Below are 19,603 nucleotides of genomic sequence, written 5' to 3' on the forward strand. Positions count from 1 at the left end.
CCCTCAAGAAGACCCAGTGTCTACTGTTTCCTCCTTTGTGTTTATAAGTAATTATCATTTAGCTCCCACTTGTGAGAACATGTAGTAGTTGGTTTTCTGTTTCTGCATTAGGATAATAGCATCCAGCTGCATCCATGTTCCCACAAAGACATGATCTCATTCTTTTTATGGTTGCATAGTATTCCATGGTGTATATGTACTACATTTTCTTTATCCAATCTGTCATTGATGAACATTTGGGTTGATTCCATGTCTTTGCTATTGTCAATAGTACTGCAATAAACATTTGCATGCATGTGTCTTTATGGCAGAATAATTTATATTCCTTTGGGAATATACCCAGTAATAAGATTGCTGGGTTGAATGGGATTTCTGTTTTTAGATCTTTGAGGAATTGCCACACTGTCTTCTACAATGGCTGAACTAGTTTACACTCCCACCAACACTCTATAAGCATTCTTTTTTCTCTGCAACCTCACTAGAATCTGTTATTTTTTGACTTCTTAATAATAGCCTTTCTCACTGGTGTCAGATGGTATCTCAGTATAGTTTTGATTTGAATTTCTCTAATTATCAGTGATGTTGAACTTTTTCTCAGTTGATTGTTGGCCACATGTATGTCTTCCTTTGATAAGTGTCTGTTCATGTCCTTTGCCCACTTTTTAATGGGGTTTTGTTTTACTCTTGTAAATTTGTTTAAGTTCCTTATAGATGCTGCATATTAGACCTTTGCTAGATGGGTAGATTGCAAAAATTCCCTCCCATTCTGTAGGCTGTCTGCTCACTCTGTTGACACTTTACTGTGGAGCTCTTAAGTTTAATCGAATCCCATTTTTCAATTTTTATTTTTTTGAGACGGAGTTTTACCCTGTCACCAGGCTGGAGTGCAGTGACATGATCTCAGCTCACTGCAAGCTCCGCCTCCCAGGTTCAAGCGATTCTCCTGCCTCAGCCTCCCGATACCTGGGACTACAGGCATGCACCACCACGCCCAGCTAATTTTTGTATTTTTAGTAGAGACGAGGTTTCACCATGTTGGCCAGGATGGTCTCAATCTCTTGACCTCGTAATCTACCCACCTCAGCCTCCTAAAGTGCTGGGATTACAGGCATGAGCCACCATGCTCAGCCCAATTTTTACTTTTGCTACAATTACTTTTGGTGTCTTTGTCATGAAATCTTTACCCATTCTTATGTCCAAGATAGTATTGGCTAGGTTGTTCTGAAGGGTTTTTAGAATTTTGGGTTGCACATGTAAGTCTTTAATCATCTTGAGTTGTTTTCTGTATATGGTATAAAAAGGGGGTCCAGCTTCATTCTTCTGCATATGGTTAACCAGTTATCCTAGTGTCATTTATTGAATTGGGAGTCTTTTCCCCATTGCTTGTTTTTGTCAGATTTGTTGAAGATCAGATGGTTGTAGATGCATGGCCTCATGTCTGGTCTCTCTTTTTTGTTCCACTGGTCTATGTGCCTGTTTTTGTACCAGTACCATGCTGTTTTGGTTACTTCAACCTGCTAGTATAGTTTGAAATCAGGTAACATGATGCCTACAAATTTGTTCTTTTTGCTTAGGATTGCCTTGGCTATTAAGGCTCTTTTTTTGGTTCCATATGAATTTTTAAAGGTTTTTTTCTAGTTCAGGGAAGAATATCATTGGTAGTTTCACAGAAATAGCATTGAATCCACAAATTGCTTTGGGCAGTATGGCCATTTTAACAATATTGATTCTTCCTATCCATGAGCATGGTATGTTTTTCCATTTGTTTGTGTCTTCCATCTTCTCTCATTTCTTTGAGCAGTGTTTTGTAATTCTCATTTTAGAGACCTTTCATCTCCCTGGTTAGCTGTATTTCTAGGTATTTTATTCTTTTTGTGGCCTTTGTGAATGAGTTCATTTGTGATTTGGCTCTCAGCTTGACTACTGTTGGTGTATGAAAATATTAATGACATTTGTAGATTGATGTTATATCCTTAAATTTATCTGAAGTTTTCTATTAGCTGAAGGAGCTTTTGGGCCAATACTATGGGATTTTCTAAATATAGGATCATGTCGTCTGCAAACAGATATAGTTTGGCTTCCTCTCTACCTATTTGGATGCCTTTTATTTTTTTCTCCTGCCCGATGGCTCTGGCTAGGACTTCCAATACTATGTTGAATAAAAGTGGTGAGAGAAAGCAACCTTCTCTTGTGACAGTTTTCAAAATGAATACTTCCAGCTTTTGTGCATTCAGTATAAGGTAGGCTGTGGATTTGTCCTAAATGGCTTTTATTATTTTGAGGAATATTCCTTCAATACCTAGTTTATTGAGAGTTTTAAACATGCAGGGGTGTTCAATTTTATCAGAAGCCTGTCTGAATCTATTGAAATAATCATGTAGTTTTTGTCTTTAGTTCGGCTTACGTGATAAATCACATTATCAATTTGCATATGTTGAAACAACCTTGAATATTGGAAATAAATCCTACTTCATCATGGTGGATTACCTTTTAGATATGCTGCTGGATTCAGTTTGCAAGTATTTTGTTGAGGATTTTTGCATCAATGTTCACTAAAGACGTTGGCTTGAAGATTTTTGTTTTCGTTTTTTGTTTGTTTTGTTTTGTGTGTGTGTGTGTGTGTGTGTGTGTGTGTGTGTGTGTGTGTTTCTGCCAAGTTTTGGCATCAAGATAATCCTGGTCTCATAGAATGAGTTGGGAAGTAGTCCCTTCTCCTCAAGTTTTTTGAGTAGTTTCTGTAGAAACTGTACCAGCTCTTCTTTGTATATCTGGTAGAATTCAGCTGTGAATCCATCAGGTCTTAGTCTTTTTTTTTGGTTGGTAGGCTATTTATTACTGATTCAATTTCAGAACTCATTATTGGTCTGTGCTGGGAATCAATTTCTTCCTGGATCAAGTCTTGGGAGGATGTATGTGTCCAGGAATTTACCCATCTCTTCTAGGTTTCGTACTTTGTGTGTAGAGATGTTTGTAGTAGTTTCTGATGGCTGATTTTATTTCTGTGGGATTTGTAGTAACATTCCCTCTGTCATTTTTAATTGTGTTAGTTTGAATCTTCTCTCTTTACTTCATAAGTCTAGCTAGTGGCCTATGTATTTTATTAATTTTTTCAAAAAACAACTCCTAGATTCTTTGATCTTTTGAATGTTTATTCATGTCTTGATTTCTTGCAGTTAGATCTGATTTTTGTTATTTTTCATCTTCTACTAGTTTTGGGGTTGATTTATCCTTGCTTCTCTAATTTTTCCAGTTGTGAAGCTAGGTTGTTAATTTGAAATTTGTCCAAATTTTTTTTGAATTTTATTTTAAGTTCTGAGATACATTTGCAGAACATGCTAGTTTGTCACATAGATAAAAGTGTGCCACGTTGGTTTGCGGCACCCATCTACCCATCACCTAGGTATTAAGCCTCACATGCATTAGCTATTTTTCCTGATTCTCTCCTTCCACCTGGGCCCCAAACAGGCCCCAGTGTGTGTTGTTCCCCTCCCTGTGTCCATGTGTTCTCATTTTTCAGCTCCTACTTATGAGTGAGAACATGTGGTGTTTGGTTTTCTGTTCCTGTGTTAGTTTGCTGAGAATGATGGCTTCCAGCTCCATCCATGTCCCTGCAAAGGACATAACCTCATTCCTTTTTATGACTGCATAGTATTCCATAGTGTATATGTAATACATTTTCTTTATCCAGTCTATCATTGATGGTCATTTGGGTTGATTCCATGTCTTTGCTATTGTGAATAGTGCTGCAATAAAGATATGTGTGGATGTATCTTTATAATAGAATTATTTATATTCCTTTGGATATATATCCAGTAATGGGATTGCCGGATCAATTGGTATTTCTGGTTCTAGATCATTAAGGAATCGCCATACTGTCTTCCACAATGGTTGAACTAATTTACATTCCCACCAACAGCATAAAAGTGTTCCTATTTCTCCACAGTCTTGCCAGCATCTGTTGTTTCCTGACTTTTTAATAATCACCATTCTGACTGGCATAAGATGGTATGTTATTGTGGTTTTGATTTGCATTTTCCTAATGGTCAGTGATGTTGAGCTTTTTTTCATTTGTTTATTGGCCACATAAATGTCTTCTTTTGAGAATTCTCGGTTCATGTCCTTTGCCCACTTTTTGATGGGGTTGTTTTTTCTTGTAAATTTAAGTTCCTTGTAAATTCTGGATATTAGACCTTTGTCAGGTGGGTGGATCAAAAAAATTTTCTCCCATTCTCTAGGTTGCCTGTTCACTCTGATGAAAATTTCTTTTGGTGTGCAGAAGCTCTTTAATTAGATCCCATTTGTCAATTTTTTCTTTTGTTGAAATTGCTTTTGGCGATTACATCATAAAACCTTTGCCCAAGCCTATGTCCAGAATGTTGTTGCCTAGATTTTCCCCCAGGGTTTTTATGGTTTTGGGTTTTACATTTAAGTCTTTAATCCATCTTGAGTTAATTTTTGTATAAGGTGTAAGGAAGGGATCCAGTTTCAATTTTCTGTATATGGCTGGCCAGCTTTCTTAGCACCATTTATTAAATAGGGAATTCTTTCCCCCTTGCTTGTTTTTGTCAAAGATCAGATGGTTGTAGATATGTGGTCTTATTTCTGAGATCTCTATTCTGTTCCGTTGATCTATGTGTCTCCTCTAGTCCCAGTACTATGCTGTTTTGGTTACTGTAGCCTTGTAGTGTAGTTTGAAGTTAGGCAGTGTGATGCCTCCAGGTTTGCTCTTTTTGTTTAGAATTGTCTTGGCTGTATGGGCTCTTTTTTTTGTTTGATATGAAGTTTAAAGTAGTTTTTTCTAATTCTGTGAAGAATATCAATGGTAGTTTGATGGGAATAGCATTGAATCTATAAATTACTTTGGGCAGTATGGCTGTTTTCATGACACTGATTCTTCCTAACCATGAGGATGGAATGTATTTCCGTTTGTTTGTGTCCTCTCTTATTTTCTTGAGCAGTGGTTTGTAGTTATCCTTAAAGAGGTCCTTCACATTCCCTGTTAGCTGTATTCCCAGGTATTTTATTTTTTTGTAGCAAGTGTGAATGGGAGTTATTCATGATTTGGCTCTGTGCTTGTCTATTGTTGGTGTATAGGAATACTTGTGATTTTTGCACATTGATTTTGTATCCTGAGACTTTGCTGAAGTTCCTTTCAGCTTAAGGAGATTTGGGCTGAGACAATAGGGTTTTCTAGATTTAGGATCATATTGTCTGCAAACAGAGACAATCTGACTTCCTCTCTTCCTAGTTGAATACCCTTTATTTCTTTCTCTTACCTGATTGCCTTGGCCAGAACTTCAAATACTATGTTGAACAGGAGTGGTGACAGAGGGCATCCTCATCTTGTGCCAGTTGTCAAGGAGAATGCTTCCAGCTTTTGCCCATTCAGTATGATATTAGCTGCAGGTATGCCATAAATAGCTCTTATTATTTTGAGATATGTTCCATCAACACCTAATTAATTGAGGGTTTTTAACATGAGGGATGTTGAATTTTATCGAAGGCCTTTTCTGTGTTTATTGAAATAATAATATAGTTTTTTCATTAGTTCTGATTATGTGACGAATTACATTTAATGTTTTGCATATGTTGAACCAGCCCTGAATCCCAGGGATGAAGCCGACATGACCGTGGTGGATAAGCTTTTTGATGTGCTGGTTTTGGTTTGCCAATATTTTATTAAGGATTTTTGCATCTACGTTCATCAGGGATATTGGCCTGAAGTTTTCTTTTTTTGTTTTGTCTCTGACAGGTTTTGGTATCAGGATGATGCTGGCCTCATAAAATTAGTTAAGGAGAAGCCCTGCCTTTTCAGTTGTTTGGAATCATTTTAGAAGAAATGGTACCAGCTCCTCTTTGTACCACTGGTAGAATTTGTCTGTGAATTCATCTGATACTGGGCTTTTTTTTGGTTGATAGGCTATTTATTACTGCCTCAATTTCAGAACTTGTTATTGGTCTATTCAAGGATTTGACTTCTTCCTGCTGTAGTATGTGTGGTGTATGTGTCCAGGAATTCACTCATTTCTTCTAGATTTTCTAGTTTATTTGCATAGAGGTGTTTATAGTATTCTCTAATGGTTGTTATATTTCTGTGGGGTCAGTGGTGTTATCCTCTTTATCATTTTTTATTGTGTCCACTTGATTCTTCTCTTTTTTCTTCTTTATTACACTAGCTACATTAACTTTGCCCACAAGTTAATGCAGTTTCTTCATAGTTTCATTAATTTTTTCAAAAACCCAGCTCCTGGATTCATCAATTTTGGAAGAATTTTTCGCATCTCCATCTCCTTCAGTTCCACTCTGATCTTAGTTATTTCTTGTCTTCTGCTAGCTTTTGGATTTGTTTGCTCTTGCTTCTCTAGTTGTTTTATTTGTAATGTTAGGGTGTCGATTTGAGATTTTTCTAGCTTTCCAATGTGGGCACTTAGTGCTAGGAGTTTCCCTCTTAACACTGCTTTAGCTGCTTTCCAGAGATTCTTTTACATTGTCTCTTTGTTTTCATTGGTTTCAAAGAACTTCTTGATTTCTGCCTTAATTTCATTATTTACCCAGGAATCATTCAGGAGCAGGATGTTCAATTTCCATGTAGTTGTGTGGTTTTTAGTGAGTTTCTTCATCCTGAGTTCTAATTTGATTGCTCTGTGGTCTGAGAGACTGTTTTGTATGACTTCCGTTCTTTTGCATTTGCTGAGGAGTGTTTTACTTCCAATTATGTGATCGATTTTAGAGTAAGTTCTGTGTGGCACTGAGAAGAATGTCTATTCTGTTGTTTTGGGGTAGAGGGTTCTGTAGATATCTATCAGTTACACTAGATCCAGAGCTGAGTACAAGTCCTGACTATCCTTGTTAATTTTCTGTCTCAATGATCTGTCTAATGTTTACAGTGAGGTGTTAAAGTCTCCCGCTATTATTGTATGGGACTCTAAGTCTCTTCGTAGGTCTCTAAGAACTTGCTTTATGAATCCGGGTGCTCCTGTATTGGGTGCATATATATTTAGGATGGTTAATTCTTCTTATTAAATTCATTCCTTTACCGTTATGTAATGCCCCTCTTTGTCTTTTTATCTTTGTTGGCTTTAAAGTCTGTTTTGTCAGAGACTAGGATTGCAACCCCTGCTTTTTTCTGTTTTCCATTTGCTTGGTAAATTTTCCTCCATCCCTTTATTTTTAGCCTAAGTGTGTCTTTCTGCATGAGATGTGTCTCTTGAATACAGCACACTGATGATTTGGGACACTCTCCAATTTGCCAGTCTGTGCTTTTTAACTGGGGCATTTAATCCATTTACATTTAAGGTTAACATTGTTATGTTATTAAATTTGATCCTGTCATCATGATGCTAGCTGGTTATTTTGCCCACAAATTAATGCAGTTTCTTCATAGTTTCATTGGTCTTTGTACTTCAATGTGTTTTACAGTGGCTGGTACCAGTTTTACCTTTCCTTATTCAGTGCTTCCTTTAGGAGATCTTGCAAGGCAGGCCTGGTGGTGATGAATTCCCTCAGCATTTGCTTGTCTGAAAATGATTTTATTTCTCCTTACTTATAAAGCTTAGTTTGGCACCCATCTTTGCTGTTCTCTAGCCTCCTGTGGTTTATTTTAAAATCACAATAAAGTGATACAGGAGCTGAAGGATGAAATAGCTGGTATAAAAAAGAACCTAACAGGTCTAACAAAGCTGAATAACACAATACAAGAATTTCACAATGGAATTGCAAGTATTAATAGCAGAATAAACCAAGCTGTGGAAAGAATCTTAGAATTTGAAGACTGGTTCTCTGAAATAAGACAGTCAGACAAAATCAGAGAAAAAAGAACAAAAAGAAATGAACAAAACCTCCAAGAAGTATGGGATTATTTTAAGAGGCCAAGTCTATGAATCACTGGCATCCCTGAAAGGGAAGGGAAAAAAGCAAACAACTTGGAAAACATATTTAAGGATATCATCCATGACTACTTTCCCAGTTTTGCTAGAGAGGCCAACAGTCAAATTCAGGAAATACATATAACTTCTGCAAGATGCTACACAAGAAGATTATCCCTGAGACACAGAATCCTAGATTTTCCATGGTTGAAATGAAAGAAAGAATGTTAAAGGCACCTAGAGAGAAAGAGCAGGTTACCTACAAAGGGATCTCCATGAGGCTAACAGCCGACCTCTCAGCTGAAGCCCTATAAACCAAGAGACTGGGGGATTTATATTATCATTATTATTCCCTACAGAGACAAGTAGTGTGACCATACACAAGTAATAAATTTTATGTCATCAAACTCCTGCCTCTTAAAGAATATGTCATACATGAGCTAAAACAACTTCTTCGTTAATTAGTTTTCATTTTACTTTGTCTAGGAAATGCTTGGTTCATATTCATCTTTGTCTTTATGTCACCCTTCTTTTGTTTCCTTTTTTATTTCGCTGGAGCAACTCCACATATGAAGACATAGAGTTACTAAACTTTCTGAACTATTGCATGTCAGAAAATTATTTTCTTGATTGATTTAATTGAAACTTTAGGTAGAGGGAGAACTCTATAGCCAAAATCATTTCCCCTGAGAAATTTAAGAAAATATTACTTCATCATCTCCTAGCCTTGAAATGTGGCTAATGTTGCTAAGCTAGTACCTGACATAAGTTATATTTCTCATCCCTTTGTGGGTTACCCAGTGACTTTACTCTGTGGAAGCTTCAAGGATATTTTCTTTAGTTAAGATCTTCTGAAAATGAAAAAAAAAAAGCGAACAGGACATAGGTATTTTTATATTTATCCTCCTTGGCATTCTGTTGAGCTCCTCAAATCAGTAACTTAGGTTTTTATTCAGTTTGAAACAACTTTCTGTTTTCTATATCAAATAATTATTGTCTCAACATTCTGCTTCTAGAATGCTCAGTAAACAGATGTTTGGTTTATGTTCATCCTCCATTTTGTCATTTTTTTTTTCTATTTATAATCATCTAATGCTTATGTCATGGCTTTTTTAAAAGAATAAAAAATATTTCCCTGGGATGTTGTAAAAGAAATAAGAAGAACCAGAAGTCTGGAAGGGAGCTATATTTTTTAGGCAAAGTTAGAAAATTAAGCTATCAAATCATCCTTTAAGACTGCAGCACATCCATAAGTAAAATACCTGGGAGGTAAATTTTATTTTTATTTAAAGTAAATAATAAAATTAATTCCATTACTTCATACATTAGAGATATTATTTCAATTTTATTTTGAGATCAATAATTTGGATTTTTCATTACATACACATTATACACCCACCTGTTTGACGTGTATTGTCATTTGCAAAAGAGATTTAAAAACCAAGCTTTCTATGTGACTAAACTATTCTGCTTCTTGGGTAACCAGAGTCCCACTGAATAATTTTAATTGCAAATGTTTCATGCCAGAAAAGAGAACACTAAAAAGAAGTTTTCAGATCTAAAGAGGGACAAAGTTAAAAGAAAAATATGTAAATTGAGTCAAAAATATTGGTGAAGCAACTTGTCTTCCTTTAGAGCAGATGTGCACCACCTTTTTTCACTACAAACATAAAGTTTAACATACATATGTATATGCATATATGTGTGTACATATATATATATACACACACATATATATACACACTGCCTTCCTATGGATGCTTTCAGAAATTTCCATTGTTTTTTCCTACTACCTGTGATATTATGATAGAAATAACTTTGAATCCATTCAATGATTCTTAACCATAAAAGCATTATATTAGTAATAAATTAGTCATGGCATACTTCACAACGGATCCTGAGGTGTGTACAACAATGACTCATTGAAAAATACAGTTGAACTCTAAAAGTCCTCAAGATGAAGAAATGATCCATTAAAACAGCACTATTAGTTTAAAATTACTCAGAATCTACTACATGTAAAGAATATTGCTAGATGATTTTAAACTGTCTTTTGAATTTATAATTACAAAAATCTCATAGACTAGAACCTGATACTAATTTTGACTACATCTCAGATTCCAATAATGCCTCAGAAAAAAAAAATAAGTCCACTCCTGAATAGCTTTCACCAAATTAATCTAATTCCAATGATTTCCAAGACATTCAGGGTTATATTAACTAGCATTGCATTTGTCAATTCCCTTAAATTAGTTCATCATGATCTTGTACCAGTTATTTTACAATCAAAAATATTACAAATCAACTGTTGGCATTATCTCATGTAGCAGAATTTTATTTCAGCAAGCTATACTGTTTTCATTGATTAGTTACATTTTAAACCTTGTTTAATAATCCTGTTTTGAAATTTCTTATTAACAATATCTTCTCAAGATAGTCCAATTTCTACAAAAATGTATTTTAATAACACCTTGTTCACAAAAGGCTACACTGTAACATTTGTCTTTGTCTGTTTGGGGTGCTATAACAAAATACCATAAACTGAGTAGCTTGTAAACGAAATCTGTTTCTCACAGGTCTGTAGGCTAGAAAGTCCAACATCAAGGCACAAGCAGACTCAGTATCTGGAGAGGCCCTGCTTCCTCATAGACAGTACCTTCTCTGAGTCCTCATGGTAAAAGGGGCAAACGAGCCCGCCTGGGCCTATTTTATAAGAGTACTAATCCCATTTATGAGGTCTCCACCCTCATGACATAATCACCTCCCAGAAAGTGTCACCTCCTAATACCATCACCTTGGGAGTTAGGATTTCAACATATGAATTTTAAGAGGATACAAACATTTAGACTCTAGCAACATTATCACTGGGTCCAACTTTTTAACTCTAAATTTTACTTTGATATATTTGTAAATTCAATCTGAATTACTCAACTACTCATTTTTTAATTTAATCTGCTTTACTGTTTTCAATTTACTCACTATTAGGTATTTATTTAAAAAATGGAAATTCAGAAAAATTTATAGCCATACCATTTAACATGCAGGTCAATAGGAGTAAAAATAAATCACTCAGGACTCTTAGATTTCAAGATGAATTCACATTGAAAAGAGAAAACATTTGCACTATGAGTAAAACGAGTTGAACCTAGTAAATCTTTTACTCCAGAATCACAACACAGCAAGTTCAGCTTTCATGTATGTCCTAAGAATGAATGTTCTCTGACCCTACAAGGGATGTTCCATGTAATAATCTCTCATATAGCAATTCTGGACTTTGGCGTAGCTTGAAGAATTTTGTTGAACTTCAAAAATATAAAAGTATCAGTCTAGCCAAGGAGGTTACAGCACGCTACCAGTTACCTCACTCAGGTCCTAATATAATGTTTATGTTATGCAGCCTCCTCCATGATTTCTAGATAATGAAAATATTTGATCGTAGGAGTCTCCTTACCATATCTGATACTTTCATAGTTCTTTTGGCTCTTGACAAGAAAGCAGCATATTTGTTAGTCAAGTTAGGTAATTCATCAGAAATTCCACCACCCTGTGAATGCCAAAATGCCTGTTGAAAGAAGGGGTTAAAAAGAGTACATCATTTATTTTTATCAATACAAGAGGCACTATAAATAATAAGTTTGCAATGAAGGTCATCAATATTATCTGGCGTTAAAGACACATATTCATAAAAAAATAAAATTTTCAAAATATGACACAGAAATAAAAAACTGTAAATCAATGAGATATTAAAATGGAAAAAGAATTGATTATATGAACCTCTAGGTAAGTATAATGGATCTGCACACATTACTTAAACATATTAGCTATGTTCTATTTCATAACCAGCAAGTTCTGTCTCAATAATATATTAGTGCAAGATATTTAGCCAATTATATAGTATTATTTAACAATTTATTATTAATAAAAATATATTTACATTTAACCATTTAATTATGTGGCAATTCTGGGTTAATATATTTTCTAAGCAAAATGATCCACTCTCTTAAATATCATAATTCTTTATATGCATTAAAGATTTAAATGAATAGGCTAGAGGAATCTAGTAATGTAATATTTTAATGAGCAATTAATCCTTGTGATACTCTTTCTAGTCTGTCATACAATTTATTTGTATTCATTTAATTAAATAGAATAAACAGCAGCAACATCCTTTGTACATGCAAAAGGGATAAGAATCTATTTTCCCATTTTTTTACACATTTTATTTTTTTGTTTCAGAATTTGGAATTCAGTTAATATTTCAGAATTTGACACATAGTAGCGAATATACATATTTCTTTCTTGGCCCATTTTTTGGTAACATTAATTTACTAAAACACCCATTACCCACCTAATGTATCTGTGACACGATCTGCCTCTCTACCCAAAATGCTGAAGATGGCACATCTCCACTTTTTTCCACATGGTATTATTCCACCCTATCCACTCCAGATAATATAGGTAGCTTCTATCACTTTCAAAAATAGAACAACCACAGTCACGTCTTTTAAAAATGTGAAAGCCTTTGAATATAGAACATCTAAGCCAGCATTATTATTTTTGTGTAGTTTTTAAATTGTTTAAAGCTGAAAAATAACCTATTTTTATAACAATTTTTTATTTCAATAGCTTTTGCGGTACAAGTGGTTTGTCCTTACATGGATGGATTGTATAGTGGTGAATTATTAGATTTTAGTGCACCCATCACCTAAGTAGTGTACATTGTACCCAATAAGTAGTTTTTTATCCCTATTCTCCTCCCACCCTCCCTTTCTGAGTCTCCAAAGTCCATTCCATCACTCTGTGTGCCTTTGCGTACCCATGGCTTAGCTCTCACTTATCAGTGAAAACTTATACAGTATTTGGTTTTTCATTCCTGAGTCAATTCACTTAGAATAATGGCCTCCAGCTCCATCCAAGTTGCTGCAGAAGATATACATTATGTTATTCTTTTTTATGACTGAGTAGTATTCCATGTGTATATATACCACATTTTCTTTATCCACTGATTGGTCAATGGGCACTAAGATTGGTTCCATATCTTTGCAATTGTGAATTTGGCTACAATAAGCATACACATGCAGGTGTCTTTTTAATCTATTGACTTATTTTCCATTGGGTAATCCCACCCAGTAGTGGGATTGCTGGATCAAATCATAGATCTATTTTTAGTTATCTAAGAAATCTCCATACTGTTTTCCATAGAGATTATACTAACTTACACTCCTACCATTAATATATAAGCATTCCCTTTTCAAGACCCCAACATCTATTTTGGGGGGGTTTTCTTGTTTTTTGTTTTTTACTTTTTAACATTGGCCATTCTTGGATGGGTACAGTGGCTCACACCTGTAATCCCACCAATTTGGGAGGCCAAATTAGGCAGATCACTTGAGCCCATGAGTTCATGATCAGCCTGAGCAACATAGTGAAACCCTATCTCTACAAAAAACACAAAAATTAGCTGAGTGTGGTGGCATATGCCTGTGGTCCCTGCTATTGGAGAGGCTGAGGTAGGAGGATCACTTGAGCCTGGGAGATCAAGGCTGCAGTGACCCATAATCACACTACTGCACTCCAGCCTGGGTGAGGCAGTGAGACCCTGTCTCAAAAAAATAATAATAGAAATAATGGCCATTCTTGCAGGAGTAAGGTGGTATCTCATTGTGGTTTTAATTTGCATTTCCCTGATGAGTAGTGATGTTGAATATTTTTTCATATGTTTGTTGGCCATTTGTATATCTTCTTTTAATAAATGTCTATTCATGTCAGTTGCCTACTTTGTCATGAAATTTTGTTTTTCTTGCTGGTTTGTTTGGGTTCCTTGTACATTCTGCATTAGTCCTTTGCCCAGTGCATAGTTTGCAATATTTTCTCCCATTCTGTGGGTTGTCTGTTTACTCTGGTGATTATTGCTTTTGCTATACAGAAGCTCTGTAGTTTAATTAGGTCTAATTTGTTTATTTTTCTTTTAGTTCCATTTGCTTTAGGGGACTTAGTCATGAATTCTTTGCCTAAGCCAATGTCCAGAAGAGTTTTTCTTATGTTATCTTCTAGAATTTTTATGGTTTCAGGTATTAGATTCATCTTTAATCAATCTTGAGTTGCTTTTTATATAAAATGAGATGTAGGGATCCAGTTTCATTCTTCTAAATGTAGCTATTCAGTTTTCCCAGCACCATTTATTGAATAGGGTGTCCATTCCCCAATTTATGTTGTTCTGTGCTTTGTCAAAGATCAGTTGGTTGTAAACATTTGGCTTTATTTCTGCATTCTGTATTCTGATCCATTGATCTATATGTCTAATTTTATACAAGTACTATGCATTTTGATAACTACAGCTTTGTAGTACAATTTGAAGTCCAGTAATGTGCTGCCTCCAGATTTGTTCTTTCAGCTTTGTGTTGCTTTGGCTAAGCAGGCTCTTTTTTGATTCCATATGAATCATGGGATTGTTTCTTTTAATTCTGTGAAAAATGATGGTATTTTGATAGGAATTGCATTGAATCTGTAGATTGCTTTGGCAGTATGGTCATTTTCACAATATTGATTCTCCCAATCCACGAGAATGGGATGTGTTTCCATTTGTTTGTGTCATCTATGATTTCTTTCAGCAGTGTTTTGTAGTTCTCCTTGTAAAGATCTTTCACCTCCTTGGTTAGTATATTCCAGGATATTTTATCTTTTTTGCAGCTATTGTAAAGGTGACTGAGTTTATTTCATTCTCAGTTTGGTCATTGTTGCTGTATATCAGTGTTACTGATTTGTGTACGCTGATTTTGTAACCTGAGACGTTACTGAATTTGATTATCAAATCTAATCTTATCTCCAGGCTTACCCAGTCAACACTTTTGAGAAGTGAAGTCTCTAGGGTTTTCTATGATACATAATCATATCATTGGTGAACAGCAATAGTTTTACTTCCTTTTTTGCAATCTAAATGCACTGTATTTCCTTCTGTTGCCTGATTGGTCTGGCTAGGATTTCTGGTATTTTGCTGAATGGAAAGTGGTGAAAATGGGGATCCTTGTCTTGTTCCAATTCCCAATGGGAATGATTTCAACTTTTCCTCATTCAATATAATGTTGACTGTGGGTTTGTCATAGATGGTGTCATTAATTTGAACTAAGTCCCTTTTATGCCTAGTTTGTTGAGGGTTTTTAATCATAAAAAGATGCTAGATTTTATCAAATGCTTTTTTGCAGCTATTGAGATAATCGTATGGTTTTTGTTTTTAATTCTGTTCATGTGATGAATCATATTTACCGACATGCTTATGTTAAACTATCCCTGCATCCCTTGAATGAAGTCCACTTGATCATGATGTATTATCTTTCTGATGTGCTGATAGATTCAGTTATCTAGTATTTTGTTGAGAATTTTTGCACCTATGTTCATCAGGGATATTGGTCTGTAGTTTTCTTTTTTTGTTATGTTCTTTCCTGGTTCTGGTATCAGGGTAACACTGGCTTAATAGAATGAGTTAGGAAGGATTCCCTCTTTCTCAATCTTTTGTAATAGTTTTGTCAGTAGGATTGGTACCAATTCTTTGAATGCCTGGTAGAATTCAGCTGTGAACCCATCTGATCCTGGGCTTTTTTTCTTTGTTGTCAATTTTTAATTACTGATTTAATATTGCTGCTTGTTATTGGTCTGGTCTGGGTTGCTATTTCTTCCTGATTTAATCTAAAAAAGTTGTATGTTTCCAGGAATTTATCCATTTCCTCTAGATTTCCTAGCTTGTGTGCATAGTTTGTGTTTCTAGTTTGTGTTCATGGCAATCTCAAATGATCTTTTGTGTTTCTGTGGTGTAGGTTGTAATGTCTCCAATTTTATTTCTAATTGACCTTATTTGAATCTCCTCTCTTCTTTTCTTGGTTAATCTAGCTAAAGTTCTATCAATTTTTTTTGCCTTTTCAAAGAACCAACTTTTTGTTTCATTGATATTTTGTTTTTTGTTCAAGTTCATGTAGTTCTAATTATTGATTTTTTGTTCAAGTTCATGTAGTTCTAATCTAATCTTTGTTACTTCTTTTCTTCTAGATTTGGGCTTAGTTTGTTCTTGTTTCTCTAATTCTTCGAGGTGTTACATTAGGTTGTCAGTTTGTGGTCTTTCAGGCTCTGATATAGGCATTTAGTGCTACAAACATTTCTCTTAGCACTGCATTTGCTGTATCCCAGAAGTTTTGATGACTCATGTCACTATTATTCATTTCAAAGAACTGTTTAATTTCCAACTTGATTTCATTTTTAACACAAAAATCATTCAGGAACAGATTGTTTAATTTCTATGTATAGGTATATAGTTTTGAGGGTTTCTTTTGGAGTTGATTTCTAGTTTTATTCTGCTGTGGTCTGAGAAGATACTTGCTATAATTTTTATTTTTTCACATTTATTGAGACTTGTTTTGTGGCCTGTCATATGGTCTATCATGGAAAATGTTCCATGTGCTGATGAGAAGAATGTATATTCTGAAATTCTTCGGTAGAATGTTCTGTAAATATCTGTTAAGTCCATTTGTTCTAGAGTGTTTAAGACCATTGTTTCTTTGTTGACTTTCTGTCTCAATCATCTGTCTAGTGCTGTCAACGGGGTGTTAAAGTCCCCCACTATTCTTGTATTGCTTTCTATCTCCTCTCTTAAGTCAAGTAGTAATTGTTTTACAAATCTGAGAGCTCCAGGGATAAGTGCTTATACATTTAAAATTATAATATCTTCTTGTTGAATCGATCCTTTTATCATCATATAATGATCTTCTTTGTCATTTTTAACTGCTGTTGCTTTAAAGTTTGTTGTTGTTTTATCTAATATAACAATAGACCAGATGAATGGTCACTTTTGGTTTCCATTCGCATGGATTAACTTTTACCACCCTTTTTCCTTGAGTTTACTTAAATCCCTCTATGTTAGGTGAGTCTCTTGAAGACCGAAGATATCTAGTTTGTGATTTTTTTATCTAATCTGCCAATCTGTTTATTTTAAGTGGACCATTACACCATTTACGTTCAACAGTAATATCAAGATACTGTTCTAGTCATCATGTGAATTGTTACCTACTTTGTCTTCTTCATTGTGTTATTGTTTTGTAGGCCATGTGAGTTTTATGCTTGAAAGAGGTTCTATTCTGGTGCATAGCGGGCTTTTGTTTCAAGATTTAGAACTCCTTTTAGCATTTCTTGTAGGGCTGGTCTGGTAGTAACAAGTTCTCTCAGCATTTATTTGTCTGAAAATGACTTAGTTTTGCTGGATACAAAATTTTTGGCTGATGGTTATCCTGTTTAAGGAGGCTAAAGATAGGACCCCAGTCCCTTCTGGTTTGTAAGGGTTCTGCTGAGAAGTCTGCTGTTAGTCTGAAAGGTTTTCCCTTACAGGTTACCTGACGCTTTTGCCTCATGGCTCTTAGAATTATTTCATTCACATTGACTTTAGATAGCTAGATGACTATATGCCTTCGTGTTTTGTTTTTTGTTTTGTTTTTTGTTTTTGCAATGAATCTCACAGGAGTTATTTGAGTTTCTTGTATTTGGATATCTAAATCACTAGCAAGGCCAGGGAAGTTTTCCTCAATTTCCTCAAAAAATTATTCTTCTTATTTTAGTCTACTGTTAAAACCTCCACTGTATTCTGTACTTCCCTAAATGTGTCTTTCATTTCCAGAAGTTCTGATTTGTTTCTTTTTAAAGTATCTATCTCTTTAGAAATTTTTTCATCCATATCCTGATTTTTTTAAATTTCTTTATGTTAATTTTCACCTTTCTCTGGTATCTCAAATAAATTTTCCAAACATTTTACTTTCCCTTATCCCTCAAAACACCAATTATTATTAGGTTTGACCGTTTTACACAATCCCTTATTTCCTGGAGACTTTGTTCATTTCTGTTCTTTATTCTTTATTTTTCTCTGACTAGGTTAGCTTAAAAGCCTTGTCTTCAAGCACTGAAACTCTTTCTTCTACTTGTTCTAGCCTATTGTTAAAACTTCTACCACATTTCGTAATTCCCTAAATGTGTCTTTCATTTCCAGAAGTTCTGATTTTTTTTTCTCTTTAAAATATGTATCTCTTCATTCATATGCTATTTTTTCAAAATTTCTTTATGTTGGTTTTCACCTTTTTCTGGTATCTCCTTGAGTACCTTAGTAATTAATCTTTAGAATTAGTTTTCTGGTATTTCCAAGATTTCATCTTGGTTTGGATCTATTGCTAAAGAGCTAGTGAAACTGCCATTGCAAAATTATAACTGAGAAAATTATTACAGTGAAAGAGATCTGACCTAACCAACTTCATCTTTCTTCTAACCTCCACGCTGTCCATGTTCATTCCTGGGCATAAGCTGAACTAACTTTGGGAAAACTTAGTTTATAGTTCAACTTTGAAACAAAGAAAATAACAGCCCTTTTCCAAAACAAACACCCTTCCTGTTTGGAGACTAGATTGCCTTTGTAGAACTAACAAATTAGCCACAAGATTAGAAATTATGGTTTAGGAGTCATGCAGCTAGACTCCTCTCATGCTACCTCTACACAATTCTGACCCTCCCCAAATTGCTCCTGGGGATAATATCACTATTGTAAAACCTAAGATCAGTGTTTGAGATATTTTGCAGACCCTGCACTTGATGGATCAGCTGGCACCACCCAGATCAACTAACTGGTTCATCTGGTCTTGTGGCCCCCACCCAGGGACTGACTCAGCACAAGAAGACAGCTTGACTCCCTATGATTTCATCTCTGACCCAACCAAGCAACACTCCTGACTCACTGTCCGCTACCCACCAAATTGTCCTTAAAATCCCCAGTTTCCAAGTTTTGGGGGAGACTCATTTGAGTAATAATAAAACTCTGGTCTCTCATACAGCCAGCTCTGCATTAATAACATTTTCTCTATTGCAGTTCCCCTGTCTTGATAAATTGGCTCTCTCCAGGCAGCAGGCAAGGAGAACCCATTGGGTGGTTACACTAGTGTGACCTTTGGGTCTATTGCAGAACCTTGTTTTGTCATATTATCAGAATTATTTTTCTGGTTCCTTCTCATTTGGGTATACTATTTCTTCTAATTATTCTTGAATTTATGTTTTATTTGACTGTGCTTTTTTTTAATTTCTTTTTCCCCCCTTAAGGCTGTGACTTTAAAGCTTATAGTTTAATGTAGCCTAATTCAGTTATTAGTGCATTCAGGAGTGAAGACCCTGTATGAGAGCTTTAGTTATAGAGACTCTTTGCATGATAACCTTCTCAGATGCTTCTCGGTAACAATGTGCTCAGTGTGTGAGCAAGTTCACTGTATCCTATGGAGTTGGAATAGCAGATGTCTCTTAAAGCCTACTTCACTCCCCCATGATGTGTGTTTTTAATTTATTTATTTATTCCCCAGTATTTTATTTACTGGGTTGAACAATTCAGGCTTCAGGGTAGTAGGATAGGTGTCCCAGGGTAGAAATTGGTTGTGATTAAAGCAGGTGGGTAAATGCAATATGTAATGGTAGGCAGAGGTCCCAGCCTTGACAGAGCTGGCTGGAGGTTGGGAGAAGCTCTCAGAGAAGTACACTGAGGTCTTATCAGGGGAAAGGGTGGGAGCTACCTCAGCCCCTGTGTCAGGGCAGCAGGAAAGCAATCCACATTCCAGACACACTCATCACCCAGTGTTCCAGTATTCCTGCTATTCCATCAGAAAGGCACCTATTTTCATCTTCAGGAATGTTGATGTTCCAAGTATAGAGGAGTTGTGACTCTACCTCTCATC

The 19,603-nt window shown here is 35.3% G+C and overlaps 1 protein-coding gene across 1 annotated transcript in view; it reads right to left on the reverse strand.

The window, feature by feature from the left end:
• The window catches only part of STPG2 (sperm tail PG-rich repeat containing 2), a 931,943-nt gene that overhangs the window by 744,721 nt on the left and 167,619 nt on the right, over positions 1-19,603 (reverse strand). Inside the window, exon 8 of the mRNA XM_030819148.1 lies at positions 11,317-11,427. Coding sequence (XP_030675008.1) covers positions 11,317-11,427 — 111 coding nt within the window. The remainder of the gene's footprint in view (positions 1-11,316; positions 11,428-19,603) is intronic.

The sequence above is a fragment of the Nomascus leucogenys genome, chromosome 9 (assembly GCF_006542625.1).
Source record: "Nomascus leucogenys isolate Asia chromosome 9, Asia_NLE_v1, whole genome shotgun sequence".
Taxonomy (NCBI): domain Eukaryota; kingdom Metazoa; phylum Chordata; class Mammalia; order Primates; family Hylobatidae; genus Nomascus; species Nomascus leucogenys.